This window comes from Lissotriton helveticus, chromosome 2_1 (assembly GCF_964261635.1).
Source record: "Lissotriton helveticus chromosome 2_1, aLisHel1.1, whole genome shotgun sequence".
Classification (NCBI taxonomy): Eukaryota; Metazoa; Chordata; class Amphibia; order Caudata; family Salamandridae; genus Lissotriton; species Lissotriton helveticus.
In genome coordinates this window covers 1,339,895,383-1,339,911,757 of record NC_136059.1, presented here as the reverse complement: position 1 = coordinate 1,339,911,757, position 16,375 = coordinate 1,339,895,383, and the positions used below count along the sequence as shown (strand labels likewise).

At 44.5% G+C, this 16,375-nt stretch overlaps 1 protein-coding gene across 2 annotated transcripts in view; it reads left to right on the top strand.

Annotated features, from left to right (window-relative positions):
• ZCCHC7 (zinc finger CCHC-type containing 7) overlaps window positions 1-16,375 on the top strand; it is a 161,911-nt gene that overhangs the window by 22,308 nt on the left and 123,228 nt on the right. For both annotated transcript variants that reach the window (XM_078676269.1, XM_078676271.1), the window contains exon 3: window positions 11,603-11,646. In XM_078676269.1, the coding sequence (XP_078532395.1) occupies window positions 11,603-11,646 (44 nt within the window). The remainder of the gene's footprint in view (window positions 1-11,602; window positions 11,647-16,375) is intronic.

Sequence of the window (16,375 nt, the reverse complement as noted above, 5' to 3'; positions counted from 1 at the left end):
AAGGAAACAAGCATTGGAAATGCAATAGGTCTCGCAGCATTAGAGTTAGTGCTTTTAGAATTGTTTATGGGTTTTTTTGTAAATCTTTAGCATTTTTGTTTCCTGTAGCCAATGCTAAAGAATTAAAAATAAAACCCCATAAACATTTCTAAAAGCTCTAACTCAAATGCTCCGAGACCTATTCCACTGTGTGAGGGTGAGGGGTTGAGGGTGAGTGAGGGTGAGTGAGGGTGAGTGAGGGTGGGTGAGGGTGAGTGAGGGTGAGGGGTTGAGGGTGAGTGAGGGTGAGGGGTTGAGGGTGAGTGAGAGTGAGGGTGAGGGTGAGTGAGGGTGAGTAAGGGTGAGGGTGAGTGAGGGTGAGTGAGGGTGAGTGAGGGTGAGTGAGGGTGAGTGAGGGTGAGGGGTTGATGTTGAGGGTGAGGGGTTGAGGGGTTGAGGGTGAGTGAGGGTGAGTGAGGGGTTGAGGGTGAGTGAGGGTGAGTGAGGGGTTGAGGGTGAGTGAGGGTGAGGGGTTGAGGGTGAGTGAGGGTGAGGGTGAGTGAGGGTGAGGGTGAGTGAGGGTGAGTGAGGGTGATGGGTTGAGGGTGAGTGAGGGTGAGTGAGGGTGAGGGTGAGTGAGGGTGAGTGAGGGTGAGGGGTTGAGGGTGAGTGAGGGTGAGGGTGAGTGAGGGTGAGGGTGAGTGAGGGGTTGAGGGTGAGTGAGGGGTTGAGGGTGAGTGAGGGGTTGAGGGTGAGTGAGGGTGAGGGTGAGTGAGGGTGAGGGGTTGAGGGTGAGTGAGGGACCGCAAAGCTATGGGGGGCAGAAATACCACAGGAGGGGGCTATAGCATAAATACCACTGGGAGTTGATAGAGCGGGAAAACGGCCAGAGATTTGCAGGGCAGAGAGAGCACCACAGCGAGACAGCAACATTTTGAGTCTGGTTCCTGTTTACGGATGTTAATTTTCCATTTACTATTCCAATGTTCTCAACCAGCTAATACCTATTTTGAGTTGGCTTAGTAGAAAAGCAGTTGTCCGTTTTCTAACCTTATTTAAATCATGTATAGAATGAAGACTAATTCGTAGGTGCCCCTGTGTGGTCTTCTGTGTTTGTGTGTGCCGTGTCCAGTCTAAAACTCTTTTAATGTTTAAAGTATGCCATGGTATGTAAGAGGGAAGATTCATGTTAGTTTACAGGTCTCAGGCGAGCCGTTTCACCACTCCACATTAAGAATGCAAGGCTAGCTGATACTTTTAAACAGTAATTTCAGTAGCCAATAATAGATGAAATAATGCTCTCTGACAACTGCAATATGACTTTCATTCTCAGAAGTATGTACATCGTAGAAATCGTAGTGTAATGTTTTAACCGGGCTCGTTCACAAGAGACAGCTGAACAGTGAAGTTTCAACCTCTTTACGTGCTGCTTGGCTTGTGCTGAGTTACGGAATTATACACTGGGATTGTACATTGCTGATCTGCAGATTGTTAGTATCAGTTGTGAACATTTCGGACTAGAAAATAAAATTCTTGAATGTACCATTACCTAGGGAAACTGTTAATAGCCCTACCAGCCCCGATCTAAAGATGAAAACAAGACGGAGGGAAGAGAGGGGAGGGGGGAGGAGAAATGCGACACGGCGGGAAGGGGAGGGGGCGGAGCGGGTACAATAAACAAGACGGAGGGAAGAGAGGGGAGGGGGGAGGAGAAGTGCGACAGGGGAAATGCGAGACGGCGGGAAGGGGAGGGGGCGGAGCAATGAAGACTAATTCGTAGGTGCCCCTGTGTGGTCTTCTGTGTTTGTGTGTGCCGTGTCCAGTCTAAAACTCTTTTAATGTTTAAAGTATGCCATGGTATGTAAGAGGGAAGATTCATGTTAGTTTACAGGTCTCAGGCGAGCCGTTTCACCACTCCACATTAAGAATGCAAGGCTAGCTGATACTTTTAAACAGTAATTTCAGTAGCCAATAATAGATGAAATAATGCTCTCTGACAACTGCAATATGACTTTCATTCTCAGAAGTATGTACATCGTAGAAATCGTAGTGTAATGTTTTAACCGGGCTCGTTCACAAGAGACAGCTGAACAGTGAAGTTTCAACCTCTTTACGTGCTGCTTGGCTTGTGCTGAGTTACGGAATTATACACTGGGATTGTACATTGCTGATCTGCAGATTGTTAGTATCAGTTGTGAACATTTCGGACTAGAAAATAAAATTCTTGAATGTACCATTACCTAGGGAAACTGTTAATAGCCCTACCAGCCCCGATCTAAAGATGAAAACAAGACGGAGGGAAGAGAGGGGAGGGGGGAGGAGAAATGCGACACGGCGGGAAGGGGAGGGGGCGGAGCGGGTACAATAAACAAGACGGAGGGAAGAGAGGGGAGGGGGGAGGAGAAGTGCGACAGGGGAAATGCGAGACGGCGGGAAGGGGAGGGGGCGGAGCGGGTAAACAAAGACGGACGTGCACGCGCTTTTAAGCTCAATGCGCATGCGCATTGAGCTTAAAAGTCACGGGCACTGCAAGGAATCGCCACGATTCCTTGCAGTGTGGATAAAGAGTGGATAACTCGCAATACTCTCGCCTTGCTCGATGCGCATGCGCATCGACAGGCGAGACCTAAAAATCTGAAAATTGGGATAACGGTTCCAAAACCGATTGGATGCCCGAGACTATAGGTCGTCCCGGTGGAGGTCTTTGTGGTTTGTGAATTTTGGGCACAACATAAGTTGCTGGTACCCTGGGTGTCATATTCACTAAAAAGTCTGCCTCCTTCACGGTCAGCCATTTCTTCTCTTTGGCCTCTGTCACTATTCTGCAGATAAGTTCTTGGAGTTCACCAGTAGGTTCTCTGGCCATGGGTTGGTAATTCTGGCGTACTCCCAGAAGCTTGATTATTTCAGCTTCGTAGTCCACAGTGTTCATGGCTTCCACAGCCCCGCCCTTATCGGTGGGCTTGGTAGTTATCGACACATTATTCTGAAGGCTTTTGATGGGTCTCCAGTCAGACTTACTCATGTTGGTGTGTATCTGGTCCGTGTGCATTTGTTCTAGGTTTCTGATGTCCTGTAAAACCTTTTGTTCAAACACCTGGACTTCAGGGCCAACCATATTATTGGCTGGACAAAACTGGGATGGACGGTGAAGATTCATAGCAAAGACTGAGGGTGGATCTAGTTCCTTTCCCCTAAAAAAAATGTTAAACTCAATTTTGCGCATTAGTCCATTGAGTTCATTGCAGCACTTAAAACAGTCATGCTTGGGGGTAGGAAAAAATCCCAATCCCTTGTTTAGGACCCTAGCTCATCCTAAGTCAAAGGGTGGTCTGATAAATTAACCACTATGTTATTGGTAGGTGTATTCACAGTGTATTCACCCACCACTGTAAATTGGTTCTTTCCTGTGCCTTTCTAACTGCTTCCCTTTTGTGAGGCGAACTTTGACATTTGTCCTTCCTTTCGGTGTGTTTGTCATGCCCTTGGCGACTGTCCTGCTTACATGGGTCATTTCACTTCAGGCATTTGATACTTGCCGTGCACGCTTTTTAAACCTGCTTGTTTGGAGGGAACACTAGCGCTTGTGTTTGGAGTCGCTGCGTGCCTGTTTAGGCACGGAGTTCCCGAAGGGACCGGTGCCACCCTTCTCACCCACGACACACCCCGCACTCCACCAACCCACCTTCCCTCTCCAGTGGATCATCCCGTCAGCACTCTGTTTTGATCCCCAAAACGCCGATCTTTATTGTCGGTCTAATCCTCCAAACATCTTTATATATCCTATACTCCATTACATACTCGTTTGGTCTGCAATCCATCTTTTAAACGGAGCCCATATTACTCTGCCTCATTTTCGATTTATAAAGTTCTTTTTCCAGATGGTATATAGCCAATAAACGGCCGATCCATGCTTGAAACCGTGGAGGATCTGCATCTTTCCAATGGGTGGAAATAAGAAGTCTCATTACCGCTATTGTAATAAAAACAAATTTGCTCGCATAATGACCACATTGCAAACTTTCATCACATCCTAATAGCATTAGGGTAGCAGATATTTTAACAGGACACTCTACAGCTGCTGTCAGGAAAGATTCCATTTGTTTCATTACTATGTTTAATTGATCACAGCTATAGAACATATGTATCGTATCTGCAGGTCCTTGCTTACATCTAGGTCACTTATTATCCTCCCTTTTACCCCAGTGATGTAATTTTTCAGGTGTATAATACAGATCGTAAAGCGTATAATAATGTTGGGCTTTCAAATTTGCCGCAAGAAAAATCTCCCTAGATAAATTCAGGGATCGGCATATATCAGTATCGCAGTCCCCAGTCTTCATAACCCATTTAGCTTCTACCGCTTTCAAATCGTCTGGAAGTATGTCCATTAACACTTTATATTTATTCTTAATTCTAATCTGCGGATTAAAAGTGATTTCAATTAAGGATATCTCATGGAGCAATAATCCCTTGCTTTTTAATTTATTCAAATAACTTTGGTTATATTTAAAAAGTGAATTATCAGATAAACCGTATTTTTGTTGAAGCTCCAAAAAAGGCAATCTTCGTTCAGTAGCATATAGATCACCCACGGTCTATACTCCCTTTTCCTCCCATTGCCTAGCTATTCTATCATATAATAGTGGTGAAGAATAAGGAGATCGCCATAGCGGAGTATATCTATTATATGTAGGTATATTAAATAAGATCTGCATCTTTTTCCAAATATTCCAAATTGCAAACATTATCTTAAACTTTGTTTTTTTATAATACCTAGGCTCGATGTGTCTAAAAAGTATCCCTTGAGTGTTATTTCCTACGGCTAGCTCGTAAATTGAGGGTAGATCACCATTTGAACTATAGTGTCTACAACTACTACCCGACATAATTACATATGACATTTGCTGCAGAAAACATACATAATAATAATATCTAATATTTGGGGCAGACCATCCTCCTTGATCCTGTGGTAATGTTAAAAATTTGAAGGATCGGCGGATTTTAGAGTATTTCCAAGCAACACAGCTGAAGATGCTATCTATTCTCTTTAAAAATTGTTCCTCAATAACGACTGGTATTGACCTAAACAGATATAAAATATTCGGGAACATAACCATTTTTAAGATGTTGCATCGTCCTATAGGTGATAGGTGGAGTCTGTTCAACCGTTGAAGGTCTATACTAATCTGGTCACATATTGGTTGCATTTTGATTTTCCAGATAATATCTATATCTCTGGTGATCTTAATACATAAATAGGTTACTTCTGCTAATTTTCGAGGATCAGTACACCCCGTATTGATGTTACATAAAATCTGGGTTTTGCCTGTATTTAAAAGGTAGCCTGATTTTCGGCCATACTCTTCTGCTAATTTCTGAATTCGAACAATTGCCTTGTCTGGTTCTGTTGTTATTATCGCCAGAACATCAGCGTATGCCAATATTTTAGTCTCATAGCCGTTACGTTGGACTGGCATGATAGTCTGATCTTGAAGAATTTGTTCGATGAAGATGTTAATATAGATAGCAAAGAGTATTGGCGAGCAGGGACACCCCTGTCTCGTCCCCCTCGCAATCGTTATAGAGACAGATTCCTCCCCCATGATATTCAATTTAGCATATGGTCGATGATACATGGCTTTTATAGCCGTTATAATACCAGGACCAAAGCCCCTTTGTGCCATAGTTGTCCATAGGTACTGCCATGCAACTCTGTCAAAAGCTTTCTCCGCGTCTAGGAGGATCATAGCCATCTTCTCCCCAGCTGCCTCGGTGATGTTCAACAAAGCTATCGCACGTCTAATATGATCTGTAGTGCCTTTCTTCGGTATAAAACCGTGTTGCCACGGAGAGACAAGATGAGCTATGATCCTCCCTAGGCGGGTAGCTAGAATTTTTTAATATAGTTTCGTATCCGTGTTCATAAGAGAAATGGGCCTATATGAGGCAGGGTTATTTGCGGATTTTCCTTTTTTTTTTTAAATACAACTATATCCGCCCTTAGCCAGGACTCTGGAGGGACCCCGTTATATTGTACCCCCAAGAACAGATCTAATAGCATAGGGGCTATTTCTTTCTGAATCGCTTTATATAGCTCCAGGGGAATCCTATCAGGACCTGCCGCCTTCCCTATAGCCATTGCTTGTAAAGCAGCAAGTACCTCTGCTTCAGTTATTTCTTTCTCTAGCTCTTCCCGCATTTCTGAGCTGATCCTTCGTTGACTGCCTAAAATACACTCATTATCACTATATAGCATAGGCTCTGTATCACCTTGCTTATATAGGTCTTAATAGAATTTCTCAAAGACTTTTATAATATCTTTTCTAGCTGTGTAAGAAGCCCCATCGTTGCTCTTAATTTCTGTTATGTTATTTTTTGCGACTTTCTGTTTGGTCCGCAAAGCCAAAACTTTACAGATAGATTCCCCATACCCATATCCTTCTGATTTATATGCTTGGTAGATAGCTGCTCCTTTCTTAATATAATGATTATTTATTTCAGCCTTCGTAATTGCAATATTATGACATATTGTGTTTTCTACACTCTCTTGTTTTCGCCTAACTGCCCCTGTGTATTCTTTTTCCAGCTCTCCCAATTTAGTTATCAGGATGTTGATTTCCTGCTTTTCTTGTTTCCTGGCCTTCCCTACAAAGCTAATTGTCTCCCCCCGGAGCCCAGCTTTAAAGCTATCCCAAACAATATTGCGTGAGGAGCTATATTGATTCAACTCATAATAATTAATAGCCCATTTTTTAATGTGCATTATATAACTTTCATTATGCAATAATGATCTATCGAATGTCCATTTCATATTCAGATGTTGTAGAGTTGGAAGTATCAGACCCATGATTAAGGGGTTATGGTCTGAAAGTATTTTCTGGAGTTTTTTTTACTTCTACACACGAGATAAGGGGGGATGACACGAAGAAATAATCAATCCTATAAAAATTCCTATGGGTATTTGAGTAATACGTGTATCCAAGATCTGATGCGTGTTTTGCTCCCCAGACATCACGCAAATCTTAGCTAATTTGTAAAGCAGAGAGAGCACAATGAACTCAGGGTTTTCTCCCTTGATATCTTTGGGTGCTGTCAAACCCCTTTTCATAATGAATATTGAAATCCCCACAAAATATAAACGGGCCAGGCCATGATGCTGCCTCAATTTCCAGATTGTTTAAAATTTGGGGATCGTCCTCATTTGACCCATATATGGTGCAAACAGTGATTCCCATAGGGAGCTGGGCCATTGCCCATCTTCCTGATTTGTCCCCCAATGTCCGTATGGCCAACCCAAACCGACTTTTAATATGAAACGTTGTCCATCTAATAGTTGAAGTCTGGGTGGAACATATCACAAGGTTATATCCTCTTCTAGCCAATATATCCCGGCTCCCCCATGGGATGTGTGTTTCCTGTTGACATATAATGTCAGGATTGAAGTTTCTTAACATCTCTGCAACATTACTGCGTTTATGTCTGTCATTGAGACCCCCACGTTCAATGAACAAATAGCGACTTTAGCCATTTAATCTACTCGGCTCTTTCTGCTTTAATCGCCGTTGCTTTCTAATACAAACTATTTTATATTGATTTTTGCAAACATCCTCTCCTTTTTTTGTTTTTCTTTCTGCAGCCACCCCCCACCCTCACCCCCACCCCCATTTCCAACACCCCATCCCCCACCCTTCACCAGTGCCCCTTTCCTGCCCCTTACCACCCCCTCGATCTCCACCCCCTCGATCTCCACCCCCCACCCTTCCCTTACAAGAAGGCATTAAGACTACTGGTAGTCTGTTGCGATGATCGCTACTCTCTGACCGAAAGTCGAATTAAGGCAAAAGATAGTGAAGAAGTAAAAAAAAAAAAAAGTAGATAAAAGTCAGAGGCTAATGCTATATAAACCTGAGAGAAAAGAAAGCACGTTGAAGAAATATATACATAAACCCTAGGTTAATCTCGCCCTTGGTCCTAAACATTCACTCTGTCCATACACTTTAGGTTCATTTCTCCAGATATCCTTGCACTTTAATTTCCGAGGTAAAGAAGCGGACATGTTCCCCCTTGATTACTTTCAGCCGGGCGGGATACAGGAGGAATACCTGCCCTCCACGATCCTGTACCGGTTTAATCATTTGTCGGAGGCGCCAGCGTCTTTCGACAGTAAAGTGTCAATAATCCGGCTGCACAACAAAGGTATAATCTCCACCACTGCGCTTTGTCGTATGTTTTGCTTTGTCATACACTGCCTGGCGAAGTAGATAATTGCCAAAGTATATAAGTACCGCTCGGGGTTTCATATCGGGCTTTGGAGGTGCCTTGAGATGCGCCCTTTGGATTTCCAGTTCCGAATTCCACTCTCCAAGCTCTGGGAATGCTTTAGACAGGACATCAACCATATATCTCCGCGTGTCCTCTCCTTCTTTTCCCTCCGGGCCCCCTAAAAGGCGTAGATTATTGCGACGTGATCTATTTTCAAAATCTTCGATCTTCCACTGTATATCGACGAGCTGCGCCTCATGTGCCACCGTAGCTGTACGTGTGGTAGTAACATCAGTATCCAAGATTTCAGTCTGAGCCTCCAGGGCTGTAAGTCGCTCGTTAATAACCACACATGATTTCGCAACTTTTCTGACTGCCCCTTGGATTATACGCATTGTTGTCTGCGCTCGTTTACTATCCTGTTGTGTCTCTTCTCGATGAGAGAGTATACATTGAATGACAGTGTCCAAAGTCAGGGGCGTAGCAGTGGATTGGCTCACTGCTGATTGTGCATTTGTGTTTATATTGCTTGTACTGCTTGTACTGAGTAGCCCAGCTCCCAGATAATCCCACCTCAGATCTTTCTTCTGCGGGCTTGGTTGAGATGTTTTTTCATTGTTTTGCGAATTGTAGCTTTCATGTCTTTTCTCCCAGTGCCTGAACCCGAGCTCTCATCACTGGAGTCTTCCTGAGACTCAGAGGGAGAGCCAGATACTGACCAGATACGGTCTGAAAATGAATAAAAGTCTTGTTCACTATGGTTTGAGGATGCAGCGTAATTTTCCATCCCTGTTACTGATCAACTAGATTGCTAAACTTTTGTATAACCGACGTTTCAGAAGCTTCTGCAGACTTAATGGTAGCTGTGGTTTCCCCGTTGCTACGGGCTTGCATTTCTGGCTGCAGACTGGGGGGGTTACATCATGAGCAAGAGACTGGGTATTTTGTATTAGCTGCGGTGATACAGTCAGTGCATTCTCAGTGGCTATGATATCATTTGGGGTCAGGGTTTTATCTGCTGCTGGCAAGTTCAATACATCCTTCCCCCAACCGCTTTTTCTTTATCCATACTCCTCCCTGGTGCTGCTCACCTTGTACCGCACCTTCATTCGGTGTCTTGGGCTGAGGGGTTGCACGCAGCATCTCCAGAACAGTGGGCTCAGCACTCAGTGGTATTCCATGCCGGGATTTATTTTCCTCCGGTTTAGTTTGTAAGTTTGCTGCGTATTTCTTGGGTCCCGGCTTGTTTTGGGGGTCCACGGATGCATTAGCGGCTACATTTCGTGCAATATTAACTTTTGGAGACATCCCAGCACCCAAGCCAGACGCGTCGTTGCTTTCGTCCTCGTAGCCAAGGGGATTTTTGGGGCCATAATCACCGGGCGTGCCTGACAGGACCGGGAGCGTTGCAGGCGGTAATCTCTTTCCGCACCCGGGGACGCTGAAATCGCCAAGTAAGCCCAAAGTGCTCTCGACAATTCTGCACGGCAAAACAGCATTCCGTGCAGGGCGGGTCCGGGGGAGGTCTTTAGAGTTAGCTGCACCAGCTCGCCTGTGTCCATTGCCTGCACGCTAGATACTCTGTAACAACCAGCACAGTCAGCGTAACAAAGTTTCTCGGAGATTTCACATTCTTCGCGTTCTTCACTTCTCAGAGCAGTTGCTGCTTACAAGGATTACATAAGCATTTCGGCTTCCTCGCTGCCAATTCTCTGTGTACGTCAGCGGTCAGAGAGGAGTGAACGAGCGCTCTAGTCAGCACCATCTTGCCCCCGCCTTCGTAATATGTTGTTATGAAGACTGGTTGCTTCTTATTCAATGCATTTTGCATCTTGTGTTTGTCCCTTTACTTTTCTCCCCCTACCCTGCGCTGCTCTGTCTCTCACCAATGTGTTTCTGTTCTGTTCTCTTCCTCTTGTGCTACTCCGTCTCCCTCCTTGTGCTGTTTTCCCCTTCCTCCACCAGCCATCTCCTGCTTTAACCCTGAAGTCTCCTAACTTGCCAAGGTCCTCTAATTGGTGGTTTTATGTAAAAAAAAATGTTTTACTTACCAATCCAAGTTGCGTTTCTGTTTCTTCATCTTGGATCAGTAAGTAGAAAATTCCGCTGCCAAGCACATGCGTTGTAATTTATGCGCACATCAGTAGAATAATGCCATTCCCTATACGCCTCTTCTTTTTTAATTTTAAAAAACTTTTTTTTACACAATGCTGCTATTGTCCCAATTTCTGTAAAGTACTGCCAAAAGCAAATGGCAAAGCCAGTTGGTCCTGAAGCAAGACCTTTTGGCTTTGCCTATGCTTGTTTTATATTGGAGCTCTTGTCAGTAAGCTTACAACATACAGTATTTTCTTAGAGCACTTGCCTTAACAATAAAGGCTTTGAAATTAGGAGTCATATGTACAGTTATGAAAACTTATACATACCTTGTCTTAGTATACAATTCTCTTTCCCACAATCATGCTGTGGCAATGTAAACTTGCGGCAAAGTGTTTTTGCTTATTGGATTGAGCATACTTGTCCAGTAGTCAAAATAGTTTGGAGGACTTAGTGTCCTTGACCTCAAACAATAAGTCCTTGGCATTGGGCTTTAGGAATTTCACATCCCTGCTGTACACATGGAGCATTACGAACTGCTACATACCCACTAGATCACTAGTGGTAAGAACCTTGAAACAAAGTGAGCTGTGAGTGCATTTGACTTGTGAGGAACACTAGAGGCTACACTTATTCTTGATTCATGCCTTTGCCATCACCACTTGGAAACCCATTATGGAAACCTTCATGGCGGATTAAGTGCAGAGTGGGGTTGGCAGGTCTAGCGCCATAAAGGAAATGGTCGCTGGCTTGTACCTTTTAGTTGAATCGTGTAATATATAGTTCTTCTGTTTAAAAGTACCTATGTTTGCTAAAAGATAAACCCTGGTTGATTGTTGAATTTTGACCTTGTGCACCCTATACTACATTTCTGAGAAGTCTGACTGCTCACCCTTGCTACCCTGGGAGTCTGGTGCGGAAGAGGTTGTACATGGGCCAGTTTGCAGAGCCATAGAAGGATGCACCGCAGGACACCAGTGGGAGTTAACCTCAACTATCATAGCTTGGGGCTCCGTAGATTTGTTCTTCTCAGTGGCCCCCGAATGGGGTCTGATAGTGATCTATATAAGTTTGCATCCATTTTCTTCTTTCCACTACCTTGAATTGAATCTTGTGTGGGAGCATGATCATAGCATAACGCTAAAACAGCGTTGGTTACGTGCAAGTTATTAATTGATTCACAGCATTGGAGCTACTTTTGTTTATGAGGCAATGAGGATCTCTCATAAAGTAATATTAATTAATTCTGACATTTTTGCAGGAGAGAATGGAGCTGAATGGTCTATTGGTGACAAGGATTTAGAGGTAAGATAAAATGCCTTCTTCTGGTTAGGAAACGGTGGGCTATTTGCTATGAAATGCAAAAATCTGAACATACTTCTAACTTGATCAGGGAAGAAAATAAGACAAAAACTGGCAGTGATAACTGTTTTCTCAAGTTAGCTTTTATGTCAGTGGGTTTATACTTTCTGAATAACTTTCCTCTGAATGGTGGCCCTTCGAACAAATAATTTACAAATGCATATTTTTAAGCTTTCTCCAGTCCCCTTTTCAAAACCTCTTCATCACACAAAGTTAATTTCATCCTATGCTACTGTTAATGGGCCACATTGTAGCAACTAGTAATGACCCCACATAATAACAAACATTAACTGCTTCTCACCAAGTTAAATCAACTGCCCCCACACAGTAACAATAATTGACTTCCACTCTATTGAGGTTTAACATCAACACATGGCTCTTTATACAGGCAGAATTCAAAAGTCTAGAGGTTCCTATTTCAGTATGAGATCATCTTATTCAGTCCAGATTTTTAGGGTTTGCCTAGGCAGCACTTTCACTGTATCTTCGAGGCATGCTGTATTCAGGATATGTGCATAAAGCTCCGCCCACTTTCTGCCCATCGTTTTAATTGGCTCCTGTCCTTTGTAAATGATAGCTTTTCATTGGTCAATAGGCTTAGTAGTCCCTCCTTAATACCGCCATGTCTCTTCTTGTAACCTCCCATAAAGACACCCCCTGTTAAATGAGTTGTTCCTCCCTAGGTTTTAATTACAGCCTCAAGGCTCCCTTTTCTTAAAAGGCTTCAGGCCTTCAGGCCCTAAGCTAGACTGACAGTAGTTACTTCATTCACTAGAACATCTCACATTTATGAGACCATCTATAAATTTCCTTCCATCAGCTCCACACAGAGTAGAACCTAATCCGAAATTAATGTAATAATTATTTTGTCACATTTCAAGGCTACTAATTGTATATATAGATATAGCTCTTTGAATGTACTCTTAGTACTGTCTTGCATGGAGTGCTTTATGGGTAGGGTGGATTTGCCATATCTTCTGCAGGGTGCAGTACCATATGCCCTTTTGGCAACATGTCCAGGTAAAAACATTGCCATTTATAATGCCAATATCTCCAACTGTGTAGACATGCAGTGCTGGTACCTTGCTCACTAAGTACCTCTAGGAGCAATTTGTGGTACTGCACCTAGACATGCAGTGCTGGTGCCTTTCTCACTAGGGACCTTTAGGAGCAGCTTGCGGTACTGCACCTAGACATGCAGTGCTGGTGCCTTGCTCACTACTGACCTCTAGCAGCAGCTTGCGGTATTGCACCTAGACATGTAGTGCTGGTTCCTTGCTCACTAGGGACCTCTAGGAGCAGTTTGCGGTACTGCACCTAGACAAGCAGTGCTGGTACCTTGCTCACTAGGGACCTCTAAGTGCAGCTTGCGGTACTGCACTGAGACATACAAGTCTGGTTCCTGGCTCACTACGCAAGCATTTGCAATGCACTAGGTCTCACATTACTGAAAGTATGAGCTATTGGCTTTGCATTATTATTTACAGCGCCAATACATCAAACTATCAGTAATGTAAGACCTATTGCATTGGAAACACTTGTTTCTCTTTACTCTTAGTCCTGAAAATATGTTGGCATAAGTAGAGCCCCCAATGCTAACAATCCTACAAACGTCATGTACAGAGTTTTCTTTTGACCAGGCAGTCGGGGCAGAGGAGGTCTGGGTTCCACCAATGGATTTCTTAGGTCATACAAAATTAGAAAATATATAGTTATTATACATTTCACATAGTCCTGCGTTGGCTGTCTCGCATCAAATTAAGTGTACTATAAAAAGTGATTCTGCCTCAGTTTTGTGTGCTAGTATTGCATAATGTATTGCTCAGACTACATTTTCTAGGGTAACCACACACATTTGGTATTGCTGGCCTCCAGACATTTAGGGCAACATTTCCTTGGGTAGCGTCTTGTGGTTTATGTTTATCTATTTGACAAATACAACAACATGTTGAGCAATGTTTTTAAAATAATGAACATTTCTGCAAATTTGTCATTATATATTCGGGCTGCAATGAGAAATTAATGTAGGGTTTACATCAATACATAGCCCTGGATGTGCTTGGAAATATATATAGTATGTATTGGTGCACAAGGAGACCAAAGAGGTACATGTACTTGACAAACCTATTTCCCCTCCTTTTTTTTTTAACTTTAACAAAGTTCCGGCACAGATGTGTGCAAACACCCCGGCAGGGAAATGGATAAGAATTGTATATTATTTTGGGGATCAAAAAGCCCCAGATATGATAAAGATATGTAAGAAGTTACTCTGAATGACTGAACTTATTTTTTTATTGTAATGTTTTCGGGCGTCTGAAGAAGACAGAATTTGTGGTGATTATTCTTAACATGATTTTTTTTATTTCACTCAAATATGACTATTATTCTTAAAACCGATGAATTAAAATTGAAGTGTACTGCTTCACAACCACTGTGGTAGCAGAAATGAATGGTATTAGAAAGTTACACTTCACATGTATTGATGATTCCAGGGTGCAGTTATGATCAAATGTTATCGACTTGAGTCTGTAAAGTTATTTCCTGCCCAGTAGATTCCTTGACGCTAACATTGCATCACAAGCAATATAGTGCTTGAAATTTAAATACTTGATTCATGGGGCTGTATTTTGAAAGCAAGCTGAGAGTATATGTTTAACCCCTGGTTCCATTAATCAAATAAATATAAGAATTTGAATATTAATGTATGTGGTGTAGACATTTGTTCTTTGTAATGGTTTTGGTAATATAAACAACCCAGAGATAATATTGCGCATGTAAGAAAAGGTTTTATTCCACGTTTGCTAATGCGTGCTTGCCAGTATGTATTTTTGAAATAAGTCGGTAGAGTGGTGGCACCTATGCGTTTTTTCACATGTAGTGTGGCTCATATTGAGAAAATATCCAGGATTATAATTTATTATAGGAATGGACGGGTTTGATATCAGATGCATATACAGTACCCAGGGTCACAAGTTATAAACCAGGTTACAGGTTAACTTAGCCTTGTATTAGCCAAGAGGGTGAAAGACCCTTTTCTATTTGTATCACAGGTTCAATCAATCAATCAATCATAACACTTGTATAGCGCACTACTCACCCGGAAGGGTCTCAAGGCGCTTGGCGGAAGGGGTTTGCTACTGCTCGAACAGCTAGGTCTTGAGTTGTCTTCTGAAGGCGAGATGGTCCTGGGTCAGCCAAAGGTGGATGGGGAGGGAGTTCCATGTCTTGGCCGCCAGGTAGGAGAAGGATCTTCCTCCGGCGGTGGCTCTTCGGATGCGTGGTACGGCGGCGAGGGCGAGGCTGGTGGACCGTAGCTGGCGGGTGGGCGTGTAGAAGGTCAGGCGGTCGTTGAGGTACTTGGGGCCCAGGTCGTGGAGAGACTTGTGTGCGTGGGTGAGGAGCCGGAACGTGATCCTCTTGTTGACGGGGAGCCAGTGCAGGTCTTTCAGGAGGCCGGAGATGTGGCTGCGTCGGGGGATGTCCAGGATGAGTCGGGCGGAGGCGTTCTGGATGCGTTGGAGTTTTTTCTGTAGCTTGGCTGTGGTTCCGGCATAGAGGGTGTTTCCGTAGTCCAGTCGGCTGGTGACGAGTGCTTGGGTGACCGTCTTCCTGGTTTCGGTCGGGATCCATCGGAAGATCTTTCGGAGCATACGCAGGGTGTTGAAGCACGAAGAGGAGACGGCGTTGACTTGTCTGGTCATCGAGAGGGAAGAGTCCAGGATGAAGCCCAGGTTGCGTGCGTGGTCGGTTGGCTTGGGTGCGGTGCCCAGGGCGGGGGGCCACCAGGAGTCGTCCCAGGCGGAGGGCGATGGTCCCAGGATGAGGACTTCCGTCTTGTCTGAGGTCAGTTTCAGGCGGCTGTTCTTCATCCACTCGGTGACGTCTTTCATCCCTTCGTGTAGGCAGGTTCTGGCGGTGTCGGGGTCTCTGGTGAGGGAGAGGGTCAGCTGGGTGTCGTCGGCGTAGGAGATGATGTTGAGGTTGTGTTGGCGTGCGATGGCTGCAAGAGGTCTCATGTAGACGTTGAAGAGGGGGGGGCTGAGTGAAGATCCTTGCGGAACGCCGCAGATGACTTCGGTGGCCTTGGATCAAAACGGGGGGAGGCGGACTCTGTGTTCTTCCGGCGAGGAACGAGGTGATCCACTCCAGTGCCTTCTCTTGGATGCCGATATTGCTGAGGCGTTGAACTAGGGTGTGGTGGCAGACAGTGTCGAACGCAGCAGAGAGGTCCAGGAGGATGAGTGCCGCTGTTTCCCCGTTGTCGAGCAGGGCTCGGATGTCGTCGGTGGCTGCGATGAGGGCGGTCTCGGTGCTGTGGTTGGCTCTGAAACCAGACTGCGAGGGGTCGAGGGATCCGTTCGTCTCGAGGAAGGCGGCAAGCTGTCTGTTGACGATCTTCTCGATGACTTTAGCAGGAAAAGGGAGGAACGGGATGGGGCGGAAGTTTTTGAGGTCGGTGGGGTCCGCTGTTGGTTTCTTCAGTAGGGCGCTGAGCTCGGCGTGCTTCCAGCTCTCCGGGAAGGTGGCGGTGTTGAAGGAGGTGTTGATGATGTTCCGGAGTTGGGGTGCGATGGTGGAGTTGGCCTTGTTGAAGACGTGGTGTGGGCAGGGGTCGGTCGGTGATCCGGAGTGGATGGTGTTCATTGTGCGGGCTGTGTCCTCGGTGGTCACC